Source organism: Lolium rigidum, chromosome 1 (genome assembly GCF_022539505.1).
Source record: "Lolium rigidum isolate FL_2022 chromosome 1, APGP_CSIRO_Lrig_0.1, whole genome shotgun sequence".
In the NCBI taxonomy this organism is placed as follows: Eukaryota; Viridiplantae; Streptophyta; class Magnoliopsida; order Poales; family Poaceae; genus Lolium; species Lolium rigidum.
Window position 1 is genome coordinate 85,805,558 of NC_061508.1, and position 18,938 is coordinate 85,824,495.

At 44.2% G+C, this 18,938-nt stretch overlaps 1 protein-coding gene across 1 annotated transcript; it reads left to right on the plus strand.

The window, feature by feature from the left end:
• The first annotated feature begins 3,165 nt into the window (after positions 1–3,165).
• On the plus strand, positions 3,166–3,934 carry LOC124648510 (phosphoenolpyruvate carboxylase 1-like). The gene is made up of 2 exons (XM_047188267.1): positions 3,166–3,450; positions 3,530–3,934. The coding sequence occupies exons 1-2, from the start codon at positions 3,166–3,168 to the stop codon at positions 3,932–3,934; spliced, it is 690 nt and encodes a 229-aa protein (XP_047044223.1).
• Positions 3,935–18,938: the final 15,004 nt, after the last annotated feature.

Genomic DNA, 18,938 nt, shown 5'->3' on the forward strand with positions numbered 1-18,938 from the left:
GTTATTAGTAGAGGCTCTGGCCAAGTTTTTGCTCTTAACTCCAAGAGGGAGTATTTATGCTCGATAGTGGGTTCATGCCTCCATTAAATGCAGGACGATGTGACGGAAAGTTCTAAGGTTGTGGATGTGCTTGTTGCCACTAGGGATAAAACATTGATGCTATGTCTAAGGATGTAGTTATTGATTACATTACGCACCATACTTAATGCAATTGTCTCGTTGTTTTGCAACTTAATACTGGAAGGGGTTCGGAAGATAACCTCGAAGGTGGACTTTTTAGGCATAGATGCATGCTTGGATAGCGGTCTATGTACTTTGTCGTAATGCCCAATTAAATCTCACTATATTTATCATATCATGTATGTGCATTGTTATGCCCTCTCTATTTGTCAATTGCCCGACTGTAATTTGTTCACCCAACATGCTTTTATCTTATGGGAGAGACACCTCTAGTGAACTGTGGACCCTGGTCCTATTCTCGTACATCGCATACAATCTCTCGCAATACTTGCTTTACTTGTTTTCTCGCAAACAATCATCTTCCACACAATACGGTTAATCCTTTGTTACAGCAAGCCGGTGAGATTGACAACCTCATTGTTTCGTTGGGGCAAAGTACTTTGGTTGTGTTGTGCAGGTTCCACGTTGGCGCCGGAATCCCTGGTGTTGCGCCGCATTATATCAGAACACAAAAAAATTAGTTGCTAGCTTTACTTTATTTACTGTCTTGCACTCTATATCAAAAACACAAAAAAAATTAGTTACTTGCATTTAGTTTACTTTTGTTATCATGTCTAGCTACTGCACTGTTACTTCTTCACACCGAGGAATTAGTTTTTACTTTTAAACAAGGGTATGAGGAAAGTTTTAAAGATGCTTGGTCCAGGATTTTTACTTCTTATCGTAAAGCTGAACCTCAAATGACTCTAAGTTTACTCCTTAGTAATTTTTATTTTGGTCTTATGATTCGCTATAGATATGCCTTGGATGCTCTAGTGGGAGGAGATTTCCTTCATTGCAATGGGGATCAAGCTTTTAATGCCATAAAGAAGTTGGTTGCATCACATGATTCAGCTAATAACTTTGATTCAGCCCTTATTAGCATTTATAATAGATTAAACACTCTTGAGACAAGTGCATCTCGCTTAAATGAAAATTATGGATATATTTGTAACCGTCTTGATCAAGTTTTAGTGAATTCTGAACCTTCATTATGGGATCCTACTATTAAAATTGTCATAGGTGACGAAACTCTTCATGCTAATTGTGATATTATGACTGAATTTTCCCTAATGCCTAAGAGTATTCATAAATCTTTGAAACTTTGGGAATTCGCTGAAGGGGGAGAAGGAATAACTCTTATTGATAACTCTGTTATAATTCCTAAAGGAATAGCTGCGGGTGTGCATACAACCATTCTTGGGAGAACAATATCCATTGATTATCTTGTCATTGAATGCGCGAGGAACAGGACAAATCACACTCGGAAGATCCCTGCTGAAACTATTGGGAGCGATCATAGACATGAGAGAAGGCACCCTAAAATTCACCTCTACACCCGGGGGTAGCCATATATTCCCTAAGCCAAAGAGTAAGAAAAAGAACAAGAAAGGTAAGGGTAAATCCCAAGGTAATGTCGATGCTTCATCTCTTGATGTTACTTGATATACACTTTCTGCGCCTAGCTGAAAGGCGTTAAAAAAAAGCGCTTATGGGAGACAACCCATGTTTTTACTACAGTATTTTTGTTTTATATTTGAGTCTTGGAAGTTGTTTACTACTGTAGAAACCTCTCCTTATCTTAGTTTTGTGTTTTGTTGTTCCAAGTAAAGTCTTTGATAGTAAAGTTCATACTAGATTTGGATTACTGCGCAGTTTCAGATTTCTTTGCTGTCACGAATTTCGACCTGCCTCTCTGTAGGTAGCTCAGAAAAATATGCCAATTTACGTGCGTGATCCACAGATATGGACGCAACTTTCATTCAATTTGGGAATTTTCATTTGAGCAAGTCTGGTGCCTCAATAAAATCCATCTTTACGGACTGTTCTGTTTTGACAGATTCTGCCTTTTATTTCGCATTGCCTCTTTTGCTATGTTGGATGAATTTCTTTGATCCATTAATGTCCAGTAGCTTTATGCAATGTCCGGAAGTGTTAAGAATGATTGTGTCACCTCTGAACATGTTAATTTTTATTGTCCACTAACCCTCTAATGAGTTGTTTCGAGTTTGGTGTGGAGGAAGTTTTCAAGGGTCAAGAGAGGAGGATGATATACTATGATCAAGAAGAGTGAAGAGTCTAAGCTTGGGGATGCCCCCGTGGTTCATCCCTGCATATTTCAAGAAGACTCAAGCATCTAAGCTTGGGGATGCCCGAGGCATCCCCTTCTTCATCGACAAATTATCAGGTTCCTTCTCTTGAAACTATATTTTTATTCGGCCACATCTTATGTACTTTACTTGGAGCGTCTGTTTGTTTTTGTTTGTGTTTTTGTTTGAATAAATGCTTGTGTGGGAGAGAGACACGCTCCGCTGGTTCATATGAACACATGTGTTCTTAGCTTTTAATGTTCATGGCGAATGTTGAATCTTCTTCGTTAAATTGTTATATGGTTGGAATCGGGAAATGCTACATGTAGTAATTCTAAAATGTATTCAATAATTTGATACTTGGCAATTGTTGTGCTAATGTTTAAGCTCTTGCATCATATACTTTGCACCCATTAATGAAGAAGAGAGTGGATTCGGTGAACATGGGGGTACGTGAGCACCCCCTGCGTACCGTCCATAGCGCGTTGAGATTCGGTTATTGCCAATACCTTTGTTGACCGGTCATTCTGTCATATCCGCTAATGAAGACCATGACGCAACGTCCGCGGCCAGCGGTGCAATAAAATAGTGCGCGAATGATTAGCGTCACATGCGCAGCAGCTGTTTCCCGCCTTGGCTTTGGCGCCATAGAAATGGAGAGGGCGCCAATCGATCTGGTGGGAAAAAATAGAATTGGCGCGAATCGTGTTGGACGAATATGCCTGGCAAAATTTTCACGCCCGTGACGCGTCCTGCATATCTATACTTTATAACTACCGCGTCGCACAGTCCCTGCTAGCAGCTAGCTGATACTTGCCGCGTGGAATCTGCACACGACGCGTGGGAGGTAGGCGCCATGATATCCCTCCACTCCGCCCCGCGGTTCACGGTCTTGATAAAGCTCGAGCCCGGCTGGAGGCGGCGGCTCGCGCTGCCGCAGTACGCCGTCCTACGGCGGCCGGCGACGAGGAGCGTCCGCGCGGCGGCGGTGGCCGAGTCCGTCGGCGCCGAGCTCCGCCGGCTCGCGCGCGACGTAGTGGCCGGCGACGACGATGACCGGCTGCTCAACTACGAGACCCTCCTCGTCGACCGCTTCCTGGACATCCTGCAGGAGCTGCACGGCATCAACTTCAGACGAGTGGTACGCTCAGAGCAGCACATAATTCTCATTTCCATGTGTCCATGATCAGGAGATCAATTAATGGATGGTGCTTGTGCAGGCTGAGGAGTGCCTGAGGGTGTCCGGGGAGTACCAGCGCGACGGGGGCGACCAGGCGGCGAGGCTGGCCCAGCTGGGGGCGCTCTTCACCAGCCTCGACGTCGGCGACGCCATCACGCTCACCAGCTCCTTCTCCCACATGCTCAACCTGGCCAACCTCGCCGAGGAGGTCCAGATGGTGCGCCAGAAGAAGATGGAGGCCAGCTGCCGCGGCAGCTTCGCCGATGAGGGCTCCGCGCCCACCGAGTCCGACATCGACGAGACCATCCAGCGGCTCGTGCACGGGCTCGGCAAGATGCCCCGGGAGGTGTTCGACGCGCTCAGGACACAGACCACCGACCTCGTCTTCACCGCGCACCCCACACAGTCCGTCAGGAGGTCGCTTCTCGAGAAGCACGCCAGGTAATTAGCCGTAGATTAATGGAAGTGTTTAGTTGTTTACTTTGCTGTTACTAGCTAGCAGCGCTACACGTAATTACATGGTTACTGAGCAAACACTACTTCACTAAGTGACTGTTGTTCACTTCACTGACGTAGATCGGTGAATGCTTATTTCAGGTATGGGGACTATATAAACCTAGGTGAGGAGATTCAAATTTAATAATACAAGGCATATAGCCTGGTGTGAAGGGCCGGTACTAAAATATTGTTTAAGGCTTTAGGACTTGGTGATAAGAACGAATATGTGATGTGAGCATACTGTGAGGTCCGTGAGTGAATAATCTTGAACAGTGCTTGTTTTGGCTTGTTTAATCATGTGCTAGAGATACTTTGACCTGTCTGGTGGCTGATAAAAAATAATACCAGCTAAGGACGCACTGTTCATCTTCTCCTACCTCCAACCTCTGAAAACAACTGCATGTGCTGCTGCTCTCGTAACCCCATTCGAACGTGATGATGATAGTGAGCATCGGAGATCTTGCTATTTTGCAAGGATTACTAAAATGAAAGGTCGATTAAGCTCGTTGTGGTTCTAGTTCACCTTCCAGACGGAACGAATTACAGCGCGGCATCATACTCCTTCATCTTGCCCGCGGAACGAATTACAACGCGGTATATTCATCGGATAGAACGATCAACGGGGTTGAGAATCATGGATACTCAGATGTTCATGCGCCGCTGGATGTAATAGCCGGTGGCTCCAACTGCGAAAGATGTTAATCGACCTGCACACATACAAGAAGTACCTGTCGATGATGAAAAAATCACATATAGCAACAACTTAGAAAACGTTAATAATGGTTGGTTTTTGAATACGTACATGTTGAAGGTTGGAAGGGCAGAATGTGGGCGTGGGCCCCATATTTTAAATTCAAACTATTGGGTCCACTAATGTGGGTCCCACTAATTGAATTCAAATGTAGGGCCTGCATGAATAGTACCAATGTGAGTAAGATATTTGAATTCAAAATGTGGGGCCTGCATGATTTGGGAGATGGGTTAAAGGCTAATGTGCATGCATAAGTGGGTATGGTGATAACCATGTGGATCTGACACTGCCACGTGTCGGGCGTTCAGGGGGTGATCACGTACCCCCATGTTCACCAGGCTTCATTCCTAATGAAGAAACACTTAGAGCTTGCTAATTTGGTTTGCATATTTGGTCTCTCTAAAGTCTAGATAATATCTAGTATTGAGCTTTGAACAACAAGGAAGACGGTGTAGAGTCTTATAATGTTTACAATATGTATTTTATGTGAGTTTTGCTGCACCGTTCATCCTTGTGTTTGTTTCAAATAACCTTGCTAGCCTAAACCTTGTATCGAGAGGGAATACTTCTCATGCATCCAAAATCCTTGAGCCAACCACTATGCCATTTGTGTCCACCATACCTACCTACTACATGGTATTTCTTAGCCATTCCAAAGTAAATTGCTTGAGTGCTACCTTTAAAATGTCCATCATTCACCTTTGCAATATATATAGCTCATGGGACAAATAGCTTAAAAACTACTGTGGTATTGAATATGTACTTATGCACTTTATCTCTTATTAAGTTGCTTGTTGTGCGATAACCATGTTCCTGGGGACGCCATCAACTATTCTTTGTTGAATATCATGTGAGTTGCTATGCATGTCCGTCTTGTCTGAAGTAAGAGAGATCTACCACCTTAATGGTTGGAGCATACATATTGTTAGAGAAGAACATTGGGCCGCTAACTAAAGCCATGAATCATGGTGGAAGTTTCAGTTTTGGACACATATCTTCAATCTCATATGAGAACACTAACTGTTGCTACATGCTTATGCATTAAAGAGGAGTCCATTATCTGTTGTCCATGTTGTCCCGGTATGGATGTCTAAGTTGAGAATAATCAAAAGCGAGAAATCCAAAATTCGATCTTTCTCCTTAGACCTTTGTACGAGCGGCATGGAGGTACCCCATTGTGACACTTGGTTAAAACATGTGTATTGCGATGATCCGGTAGTCCAAGCTAATTAGGACAAGGTGCGGGCACTATTAGTATACTATGCATGAGGCTTGCAACTTGTAAGATATAATTTACATAACTCATATGCTTTATTACTACCGTTGACAAAATTGTTTCATGTTTTCAAAATAAAAGCTCTAGCACAAATATAGCAATCGATGCTTTCCTCTTTGAAGGACCTTTCTTTTACTTTTATGTTGAGTCAGTTCACCTATTTCTCTCCACCTCAAGAAGCAAACACTTGTGTGAACTGTGCATTGATTCCGACATACTTGCATATTGCACTTGTTATATTATTCTATGTTGACAATTCTCCATGAGATATACATGTTATAAGTTGAAAGCAACCGCTGAAACTTAATCTTCTTTTGTGTTGCTTCAATACCTTTACTTTGAATTATTGCTTTATGAGTTAACTCTTATGCAAGACTTATTGATGCTTGTCTTTAAGTACTATTCATGAAAAGTCTTTGCTTTATGATTCGAGTTGTTTACTCATGTCATTACCATTGTTTTGATCGCTGCATTCATTACATATGCTTACAATAGTATGATCAAGGTTATGATGGCATGTCACTCCAGAAATTATCTTTGTTATCGTTTACTCGCTCGGGACGAGCGAGAACTAAGCTTGGGGATGCTGATACGTCTCCGATGTATCGATAATTTCTTATGTTCCATGCTACATTATTGATGATATCTACATGTTTTATACACATTATATGTCGTATTTATGCATTTTCCGGCACTAACCTATTAACGAGATGCCGAAGAGCCAATTGTCTGTTTTTCGCTGTTTTTGGTTTCAGAAATCCTAGTAAAGAAATATTCTCGGAATTGGACGAAATCAACGCCCGGGGTCCTATTTTGCCACGAAGCTTCCGGAAGACCGAAGGAGAGTCGAAGTGGGGCCACGAGGTGGCCGGACACCGGGGCGGCGCGGCCCGGGCCCCGGCCGCGCCGGCTCGTCGTCTGGGCCCCTCGTGACGCCCCTTTACCTGCCCTAACGCCTACAAATAGCCTCCATCGCGAAACCCCCAGTACCGAGAGCCACGATACGGAAAACCTTACTGAGACGCCGCCGCCGCCAATCCCATCTCGGGGGATTCTGGAGATCTCCTCCGGCACCCTGCCGGAGAGGGGAATCATCTCCCGGAGGACTCTTCACCGCCATGGTCGCCTCCGGAGTGATGAGTGAGTAGTTCACCCCTGGACTATGGGTCCATAGCGGTAGCTAGATGGTTGTCTTCTCCTCATTGTGCTTCATTGTCGGATCTTGTGAGCTGCCTAACATGATCAAGATCATCTATCCGTAATACTATATGTTGTGTTTGTCGGGATCCGATGGATAGAGAATACTACGTTATGTTAATTATCAAGTTATTACCTATGTGTTGTTTATGATCTTGCATGCTCTCCGTTATTAGTAGAGGCTCGGCCAAGTTTTTGCTCTTAACTCCAAGAGGGAGTATTTATGCTCGATAGTGGGTTCATGCCTCCATTAAATGCGGGACGAGTGACGTAAAGTTCTAAGGTTGTGGATGTCTTGTTGCCACTAGGGATAAAACATTGATGCTATGTCTAAGGATGTAGTTATTGATTACATTACGCACCATACTTAATGCAATTGTACTGTTGTTTTGCAACTTAATACTGGAAGGGGTTCGGATGATAACCTGAAGGTGGACTTTTTAGGCATAGATGCATGTCTGGATAGCGGTCTATGTACTTTGTCGTAATGCCCAATTAAATCTCACTATATTTATCATATCATGTATGTGCATTGTTATGCCCTCTCTATTTGTCAATTGCCCGACTGTAATTTGTTCACCCAACATGCTTTTATCTTATGGGAGAGACACCTCTAGTGAACTGTGGACCCTGGTCCTATTCTTTACATCGCATACAATCTATCGCAATACTTGCTTTCTTGTTTTCCGCAAACAATCATCTTCCACACAATACGGTTAATCCTTTGTTACAGCAAGCCGGTGAGATTGACAACCTCACTCTGTTTCGTTGGGGCAAAGTACTTTGGTTGTGTTGTGCAGGTTCCACGTTGGCGCCGGAATCCCTGGTGTTGCGCCGCATTACATTCCGCCACCATCAACCTTCAACGTGCTTCTTGGCTCCTCCTGGTTCGATAAACCTTGGTTTCTTTCTGAGGGAAAACTCGCTACTGTCTGCATCACACCTTCCTCTTGGGGTTCCCAACGGACGTGTGTCAACTGCACGCATCAGAGACCGGCCCAGAAGTGAGAATCCCCAGATTTCCAAACCACTTGGGATAGCGTCTTCGAGCCAATATACTTTCTGCGAAGAATAGTTTGCCAAATCCCATCCTCGGTAAGAAGCTTAAAAAGCCATTTACCCAGCATAGCTGAATTCTTGACCTCCAGATCATGAACTCCAAGCCCGCCTTGATCTTTGGGACTAGAAACTATACTCTATTTAACCAGTCGATATTTATTTTTCTCGCCGTCCCCTTGCCAAAAGAATCTGGATCGATAATAATCGAGTTTATGCATAATTCCTTTCGGTAGTAGAAAGAATGATAACATATACAGTACCATACTTGTCAGTACCGAATTAATGAGTATCAATCTTCCACCTAGGAACAACAATTTACCCTTCAAACTACTAAGGCGTTTTTGTAATCTTTCTTCCACAATTTTCCATTCAGCAATTGTAAGTCTCCGATAATGAATCGGAATACCCAAATATCGAATAGGAAATTGGCCTTGCCCACAACCAAACCACTGTGTATATAGAGTCATATCATTTTGGGCATCACCGAAACAGAACAATTCACTTTTATGGAAATTGATTTTCAATCCCGACAATTGCTCGAAAGCCGCCAAAATTAATTTCAGATTGCGAGCCTTTTCGAGATCGTGATCCATAAATATAATTGTATCGCCGGAATATTGAAGGATAGATAAACCCCCATCAACCAGATGTGGTATCACACCTTCAATCTGACCATCAGACTTGGCCCGCTCTATGAGTATCGCCAGCATATCCGCAACAATGTTAAACAACATCGGTGATAACGGATCACCTTGGCGTAACCCTTTTCGTGTTTGGAAATAGTGGCCGGTGTCATCATTAACCCGAATTACCACGCTACCTTCATACACAAAATCGTAAATAAGAGCACGCCACTCTGGAGAAAAACCTTTCATCCTGAGGTTCTGTTGTAGGAAAGACCACTTGACCTTATCATACGCCTTTTCGAAATCTAATTTTAAAATGACCCCATTTAATTTCTTAGAATGCATCTCATGTACCGTCTCATGCAAAACCGCCACTCCATTGAGGATATTCCTTCCTTGCATGAAAGCGGTCTGTGACGGCTGAACGATATGATCCGCAACCGTATTAAGTCTAATGGTGGCCACTTTCGTGAAAATCTTGAAACTGACGTTTAAGAGGCAAATAGGTGTATATTGTTGGATCCTTTCTGCCTCATTAACTTTCGGTAACAAAATTACTTCACCAAAATTTAGACGAAATAATTCTAGAAGGTCCGGTTTAATAGTATCCCAGAAAGTTTGATAAAACTCCGCAAGAAAACCATATGGACCCGGTGCTTTGTTGCCTTCCATTTGGAAAATTGCCTTCTGAACCTCTTCCTCATAATAAGGTGCGGTTAGTAGGCCATTTTATTCTATAGAAACATGGGGTATATCATCCGTTAGGTCCTCGTTAAGAGAAAAGGAGCTTTCCTCCGGAGGACCAAACATATCTTTATAATAATTAGTAATATATGATTTGAGTTGCTCATGACCTTCAATCACCCCTTCATCTTGAATGAGAGAGTGAATAAGTTTTTTCCGATGTCTTCCATTGGCCAAGCCATGAAAATATCGCGTATTCGAATCTCCTTCCAAAATGAATTGGGCTTTGGATCGTTGATACCATTTGAGTTCCTCTTCGCGGAGAAGACTCGCCATCTGTGCACTGGATTGATTCTTAAGATCAATCTCTTGCGTGGACAACGGTCTCACTTCCGCAACGGCCTCTAGCTCAACGATCACTTTTGATAAGTGTGCTTTCTATTTTCTAAGAATACCAGCCATATGGGCAGCCCAACAAGAGAGATGTTTGCGCATTGCTCGCATTTTATTATTCCATCTCACTATTGGAGTGCTACCCCAACTGGTCTTTCCCACACCGTCTTAACCATATCATGGAATCCATCTCGATATAACCAGCCAAGTTCAAATTTGAACGGCCGTTTACAAATAGGACGGGGATTCCCAGTAGTTAGGAGGATAGGAGCATGGTCAGAATGTTTTTCAATACGTTCTAGGGCACGGACGGACACCATATGATATTTATGTTCCCATTCGGTATCCATCAACACGCGATCTAGTTTCTCGTATGTGGGTTCAGGCAGCTGTTGGTCCAGGTAAACTGTCGACCGGACATAAACACCTCTCTTAAGTCTAGGCTATCAATGACAGCGTTAAACAAGAAAGGCCAATGTCCATCGAAAAGGCCTTTGCTTTTCTTATGAGGAAATCTCAGCAAATTGAAGTCCCCTCCGATCAAGATCGGATACGGGTTTTTGCAAGATTTACCAACTCACGTAAAAAGTCAGCCTTAAAAGCGTCTTGGGCAGCACCATACACAGCAACCAAACTACAAATGAAACCGTCTGCTTTGTTCTGAATGTCGAGTTTAATGTGGTACTCTCCATCAGAACTAGCTAGAACAGTCATGGTGTCTATGCGGACGCCAAGTAAAATGCCCCCAGACCTACCACAAGGCGGGCGAGAAAACCACAGAAAGTTAATCCCGCCTGACAAATGGTCGAGGAAACTCTATGAGAAATTTCGCCTACCCGTCTTCGATATAGCAATAAAATCTAAATCATAATCTCTACAACCATCAGCAATGTGAGAATGCTTAGCCAAGTCACCAAGACCTCTGCTATTCCGAAACATGTCATTCATCGAGAAACTATTTTAGATTTAGAATTTTTTTCATATCTACGAGATTTCTTTCCAGCCGACGATCGAGAACCACGTGCAGATGCTTTTAGATCATAAAATGAACTAAGCTCTGAGTGTTCTAAATAGACTCCTGTAACATTCCCAATTATAGCCGAGCGAAGCTGACCATCTAGGATGTCATCCTCTTCATCATCGTCTACAATGGAAGTTTCAGGCTCAGTGGATCCATTCGGAACAACCATCAAACGGTCAAGCTCCGTCTGTCTCAACACATTAGCCGAAGCTAAAATCTCATCAGACCGATTACCCAATGAGACACCTACTGTCAACACCCGGATTTTTAAGTCCAGATGCCTGTTATGCCATACATCGCAATCCCAGGAATATTGTTGTTGCGAGACATAACAGTTGAATATCATAAGTCATCATTCATTACATATCATAGTCGTCTTACAAATAGATCACATGATCCAATATTACAATAATAGTTGAACTATTGTTTCAACACACATCACAAATACATAGCGGAAGCGTAGTAGTAGTAGTGGACTATCTAATCCACAGGCCAACGTCTGACGTCAGAAGATTCCCTAGTTGTCGTAGACATCTTGGTTGCCGTCATCTTGATAGTTCTGCTCCTCTTCATAGTCTGGCCATTTGAATAGCCAGGGACACAGCCGTGAGTACTTTAAAGTACTTGCAAACTAATACTAATGTAAGTACTAACAATTCTAGTAAGGGGGTGCTAAGCTCTAGTTTATTTGCATAAAGCCAATTTGAGTTCACAAGTATTTGAGAAAAGATTTATTCATGTACTAGACTGTGGGAACATTAGTGTCATTCCCACAACAATGTTGTGATTCAAAGTCAAGTCACAAATTCACCATTTACTTCACCATCATTTTCAAAAATTTGACATCGGACACTGTATGGCCTTTCCAACCGTCCGTAACCGTGGGCACGGCTATTCGAATAGGTTTACACTCTGCAGAGGTTGCACACTTGTGCCACAACATTTGATTTCATCCGTCGGGATTACCCCGAATCATCGTAACACAGTACGCGGATCATCAACCATAACCTTTCACTTACAAATCCTAGTATGAGCACCTCTCCCCATGAGCTTGGCCTCCCGGTGAAGACCAACTCGTCAACCTCGGGAACCGCACAGGGCTTGGCCGTACAATTCACCTCAATTCACATCATTTCTCAACAACGGAGGCAGCCTCGGCATAACCCCTATGACGTGTGTTCGAGAGGAACCCATACTAAGATGCGTAAACTTCCAGTTAAGCCCTACCCATAATCAGGTATTGTGGGGGTACTCAATATTGGAAAGGTATCGCATTCAAACCAACATCCGTTTTATATCAAAAATCACCATCTTCTCTTGGTCATATTCACCTTCAAAAATCATTCAATGAAATGACTTCATCATTCCAAGGTTTCAAACTTGTTTCAAAGTCATATGTTCCCATCTAGAGTAGTCAAGTTTTAATATTTAGCACTAGCACTAATCATGAGGGGTGCTAATCTTGCTTGGCTAGCTTGAGACTCACTTTGCTACTCTAGTAACCTCCTTTAACTTTGACCAAAGTTAACTATAAAAGCAACTCTTTGAATAAACAAGTAAAACTTGTAAGGTAGAAACTTGGGATAGGCTTATGGTAAGAAAGGTAAGAATCATGGTGCCATGCCCCAAGGGGCTTTGCACTTTGCAAGAATATTAACTTGCAACATTATAACTTGCAATAGTCTAGCTTGCATTGGTGTTAGCTTGCCTTGGTTGTTGAGGTGGTCAAAGTGCTTTTCTTCTTCTGGGTAGAATCCTTCCTCTTCCTGGTATTCTCCGGCACTAGCGTCTATACACGAATACGAGGATACAATCACCAAACAATACTTAAGTAACCTTAATTAGCCTTAATGGCTCACTCCAAATGATCTATCATCATCACTTAACATTGCTACCTAAAATTAATCTAGGGTTTTCTTACTTAGTGTTAGAGAAACAATTTCTTCTCATTATATATGTAAATGATAGTTTCCATATAGTTTTTGAGAAATAATTTCCTCTCATTGAATCTTCTTAAGATTTAATTTCCTCAACAATTATACATGAAATCATGTTGACATAAGTCAACCATTCATCATTATTTGAGGAATTGATTTAAATGAGTTAGAGTACCCCATACCATTTAATAATGCCTATTATGATTTAAAATCACCAAGCATTTCATTTGAGAGTATTTGACCAGGGGTCAATACTTCATATGAAAGTATTTGGGACAAGATTTAAATGAAGTGAAGCACTTCATATAGTTTGCATAATAGTTTTGGATAATATCAACTAAATAAACTAGCCATATTGTCCATTAATTAAACTAGGGCATGATCATGCAAAGTGACCACACCATTTTCTTGCAGAAACAATTAGTGTAAGTCAAATGTGATCTATTGGAGTTGTAATTAACTTAATATCTATTTTGGTTGATTTTTAATAATTATTTGAATATGGAAAAGTCCCTGCCTTCTTCTTTTTATCAGATTAATTCTACAACAGGTTTTGAAGTGGGACCAGTGGGGTTGGATAGAACTTTTAATTAGATTTCCAACAATATAAAATTTGTTAAATTTGGCCAAGCCAAACAGATTCTATTAAATTTCATAGTTGGGTTCAGTATTGGATTTGAAAAGAATTGTTTAAATCAAATTTGAATTGCATGGGCTGGCGGGAACACTAGGTGGGCTGAAACAGTTTGAAACGCAGCAAAGCAGAGTTGGGCCGGCCCAGCTAACGCTGCGGGCCAGCTGACAGCAGGCCCCACTCGTCAGCGGGTGAGGCTTACCGAAACGGTATGGAAGGATGCGGGCCGTCGGATTAGATGCAGATCGTGCGGTCGAGGCGCGTCGTCTTCTTCGGCGAGAGAGGATTCCCTGGCGGCGAGGGTTTGCTGCGGGCGAGCTCACCGGCGGTCGGCGAGGCAGGGCGGTGGCGGTGCTCGAGGTTGTCGACGACGACGAGTCGAACGGTGGTCGTGGGAGCGTCTGGGGTGGTCGCAATCGACGGCGGCGTGCAGGTGTTCTGGCGGGGCTCCGACGACGAATTGGCTTGCTCCGGCGGCCAATGTTAATGGGAGAGGAGTGGAGGAGGCTCAGAGAGGGGAGGGGATGATGCTGGTGTGCAGAATGCGTCGAGGGGAGGCTCCCTTTTATAGGCGCGTCGTGATGCCGAGGCGCGGCGATGATGGCGACAAGGGCGCGGCTTCTCGGCGATGGAGAGGGGTAGGAGGGGCAGGGCGAGGTGGGCGACGACGCTCGCCGAGGCTAGCGCGCTTGCTAGCTAGGTGGGGGATGGTCGGGTGATCGCGAGGTACTGCGCGCCTGCGGCGGGATTTGGTCGCCGTCTCCGGCAACGGCGGGCGCGGGTCGGCTACGTCAGCGTGTCCTTCGTGTTCCCCGTGCTGCGGCGAGGCTCGTGGCGAGAGAGGGTGTCCGGGGCGTGCGTGAGGTGGCCAGGCGGCGCGTGTCCAGAGCGCGTCTGCGGGCATGCACGCGCGACGTCTTCAGCATGGCGTGGCCACCACTGGGCGCGCGTTGTCCGGCGGCTGTCGAGCTCCTCCTCGACCAGGGCTTGCTCTAGGAGGTCCAGTAGGGTGTGGTGGCAAGCAATGGCACGGTGGCCAGGTTGGGAAGGAAGGAGGAGAGGGGGAGGTTGTCGGGTTGGTGACATGGCCGGCATGGCCATGTCCTAGCCTTGCTCCTCCTCTCCCTAGGGTTACTATGCTTCATTGATGGTTAGAGGGAACCAGGGGACCAATTAGACTAGGTTTGAGGTAGATTAGATGAGGTAGATCACTATTTCAAATAGTGCCAAATAGTGCCTGTTATCACCAGAATTTGACCGGATCAGAGGTGGGCCGCGATTAAGATGGGCTTGAAGAATATACATTAAGGAATACATGAATCGGCCTTGTATACAAAGTTTGGGCTAGTTTGCCCGTGTATATGTAAATATAGTAGGATACGTGTCGGTTAGATAGAGTTTGGCTCGTGCACGGTTGGGATTATTCCCACGTTAGAAAGTCTACGGACTATAAATATGTATCTTGGGTTTCTAAATAAACAACAATCACGTTCACCACAAACCAATCTAGGCGCATCGCCAACTCCCTTGTCTCGAGGGTTTCTTACGGGTAAGCATCATGCTGCCTAGATCGCATCTTGCGATCTAGGCGAGTACTAAGTTATTCGTTGTTCATGCGTTGCTCGTCTTCGAAGCCTTGTTGATGGCGAGCAACGTAGTTATCGTAGACGTGTTAGGGTTAGCATTGTTTCATCGTATCATATGCTTTCGTCCGTGCAACCCTTAGATGTCTAGCCGCCCTTACACCTATCTTAGGTGTAAGGGCGGCACCTCGCTTGATCATTATTTAGTAGATCCGATCCGTTATGATTGCTCCTTGTTCTTCAAGGATTAGTTTAATATCTGCATAGTTAGGCCTTACAAACGGGTTGAAGGATCCAGTGGCGCGTAGGGTGTAGTTTGCTAGCCCTAGACAGGATGTTCCGGGGATCAACTTCATGTTGGTTTTTAGGCCTTGTCTAGGGTCGGTTTATGATCATCGTGCGTGGCCGCCAGGCTCAATCACGCGTAGGATGTTCCGATTATGTGGTGAAAACCCTAAATCGTAGTAGGTCGTTTTAGCTTTGTATTGATCAAGCTGGACCACCATGTGATCGTACACCTCGTACGAATCATGGGTGGATCGGCTCCTTGAGCCGATTCACAGGACAACCTGAGAGCCGATCGAGGCTCGTATTTAATGTTTACGTGTATGCCATGCAGGAAACTAAGCGAGGCAAATCCATCACCTTCCACGACCGGGTATAGGTCAGGTGGCACGCCCTTGCACCGGCATCGGACGTGCGTGCCGAGTCTTTGCGGGCCGTCGCTCGAGGGACCAGGGCCAGCCGCAGTCCTGGGAGCCTCCCGGCTCTACTGTGTTGCCCGTCGCTGCTCGCCGGTGGGTTTCTGACCGCAACAGTGCCATAATTGGAAATTGTGAATTTGGCCCAAATTCAATTCAATTCAAATGGTTGCCCAATTTGAAAAGAGTGTGTTTGATTGAGTTAGAAATGATCAGAGAAGATGAGGTGTGGTGGTGGAATTGTTAGAATCAAAGAATTGCAAAATTTGATAAGTGGGAGATTGTTACACTTGTTAAAATGTTGCAACTTTGGATGAGCATAGCTATTGATCAAGAAAGAATTTGGCATGGTGATCTTTACAAAAAGTGTTCACCTTGATATTGTCTTGGATGAAGTGCAAAGAGTTAGCAAGGTTTAGTTTGAAAATTTTGAAATAGAGAGGCTCAAAGTAGTGACCAGATTGTAAATGGCAGTTTTGACCATAATCACATGTGATCACCAATTGAGTTTGAAAATCATTTGATTTGTGTTTCTTTGATTCCAAAAGTTGCAATAAGTGTTTAATAACCTTATTCAACTAATGGTGAAGACCAAAATGGTCTAGGGTCAAAATTTATAAAAATGGCATAAGCCATATGTGAGGGTTTTGTGATTTTCTAATTTTTATTCCTTTATTTTTCTTTGCTTCATTTTGACAGGAGTAAGGTTTATTTGGTGTTCTATTGAGTTGGGTGAAAGGTTCACACCATTTTGAGGCAATGGAAATGGCTAGGTCAAGATTTGATATTTTGGCTAAGTGCCACATATGCCTCTATGCATATAATTGATTTTATTTTGTTTCACACTTGAATTGGTTGGTAAGTGCTTTGTTGAGTGTGTTGAGGTATCTCAATTCATCTACTCAAGGTAGACAAGGCAAAGCTCATCATTTTCAAAAAGTAGCCATAGGCTTGCATATGCCTTTTCCTTAAATAAGATCTTTTTTTTTCAAAGATTGATGACAAGAGGGATGAGGTTTTAGGGTTTAGTAAGTTTTGCAAGGGTTCACCACCATTTTAGCAAAGTAAGAAAAATAGAGTTCAAAACCTCCATATTAGGGCTATAGGCCCACATATGTAGTTTCCTTCTATTTTGGTTTCTCAAAATAGGTCCAAAGGATTTTTGAGGAGGTTAGGGTTTAGGGTTTTTTTATTTGATTTCTTTCTCTTTTTATTTTATTTGGTTTGTGATCTTCACTTGATCACTTTAGGGTTTTAGGGTTTATCACCTAAGCATAATAACACTCATCATGGCAAGAACACAAGTATTAGGTATGAGCACTAAGCATAGCACTCTATTTAAGAAAAGTTTTTGTTGGTTCTCATTTTTGGAAAAAGGAAATTTATTTTCTCTTTGTTTTGAAATTTGGGGTGTTACACCTACCCTACTCAAATAGAAGATATACGAGTATCCGAAAAAGAGGTAAACGACTTGGCTGATTGTTTAGTACCTGCCGTGTCGAGGTTCTTCTCCGCCTTGCGCCGTATAGCCCTCTGCATCATGTCCTCATCCGTAGCCCCCGCACCGTCCTCCGTCAAAGCATACCTCCCACTCCTCCTCACCGTCGGCTGAGCAATCGGTGGAGGACTCGTGGGACGAAGCTGCTGTACGGTGGAAGCTGACGGATAAGGGCTCGAGCATGGTGAAGATGGTACCAAGACCGGCGCCAAAGGTGGTGAATACGGTGACCCCGAAGCTGGTGAAGGCGGAGTCGATGCAGGGGTAGATGGCGTAGTAGCCCCCTGCACCGAACCCGACCGCGACGCCGCTGCTCGTGGAGGCTGCGCCTCCCTCTGCTCCTCGCTGCGCCCAGGGCCAGCGTGAGAAAGCGAGGCCGACGAGGCGAGCTGCGTCTCCCCAGCCTCCTCGCGTGGTTGCTGCTGCACCGTCGGGCCTGAGGGTGGCTGCTGCTACACCGCCGGGCCTGAGGGTGGCTGCTGCTGCCCCGCCGGGCCTGAGGGTGGCTGCTGCGGCCAGCTGCTGCTGCTACAAACAAGTGAATAACTTTTAACTACTGTATGTACATACACAAGGACAAGATTAAAAGTAACAATTTGGATCTCACAAATAAACTACTGAACTTGCACAAGTCTCTACGTATACACTTCATGAAACACCACAACGTGTAACAGTAGTTCACAACAGATTGCAGAATTAAAGAGGGGGCAAGAGATAGACTTTGATTTGGATCAACCTAGATCGAATTTTAGTCTGGTGAAGAGGAGGCTATTGTAGTTGCAGCAGGGGGGTGGGGGGATAGAGGTTCGGAGCAAGAGGAGATTCGAGAAAGGGAGTGGTTGTCGTCGTCTTTGGCTCATCGATGCAGAGCGGCAGCAAGGGACGTAGGAGGAAGAAGGGCTTCAGATCGCCGTCATAGTTTCCGCTGATCTTCGGGTTGGTCAAGAGCAACATGTTGAAGGGGATAAGCAGTGTGTGGTGGTGGACCGCGATGGCGCACCGCCACGCCGGCCTGGCCACAGCGGTGGCCGGAGGTCGAGCAGGAGCTTTGGGGATTAGGGATAGAAACCAGGCACACCTCGATTTGGGATGTAGCTAGGGATTTGAGGACCACAATCTAATCTTGTAATCTTGCATTCTACCCCTTCTATTTCTCTCAGTTTAGCACAAATTGATCTCTTTACTTTTCATACCATCCCATGCTACACTTGAGGTCTCTCAACTTGAGCTCTTCTTATTCCAAAGTGCAGAAATGAAGAAATTTAGAGTGCCTTGATACACTTTTCTGCAATAAGATGAAACAGAACAATGCTCGAAACAAAGCTAAAACTCAATTATCAGTGCTAGAAAATGCTATATATATGATGCTTATCAGACCGCAAGGGGAGCCGATGGCTTCTGCCGGTGCCCACGACGGCCAACTGATGCGGTATCAAAGGAGAGGAGCGCCCGTAAATCATGTTCCGCAGATGTAGATGTTTGCCGAACTGTATTAACAAATCTTGGTGTCGTCATCGTGCTGTGATTGCTTGGTTCATCGGTAGATCGATTATGCACCTACAACGATAAAAACATCTTTGTGTTGGAGGAT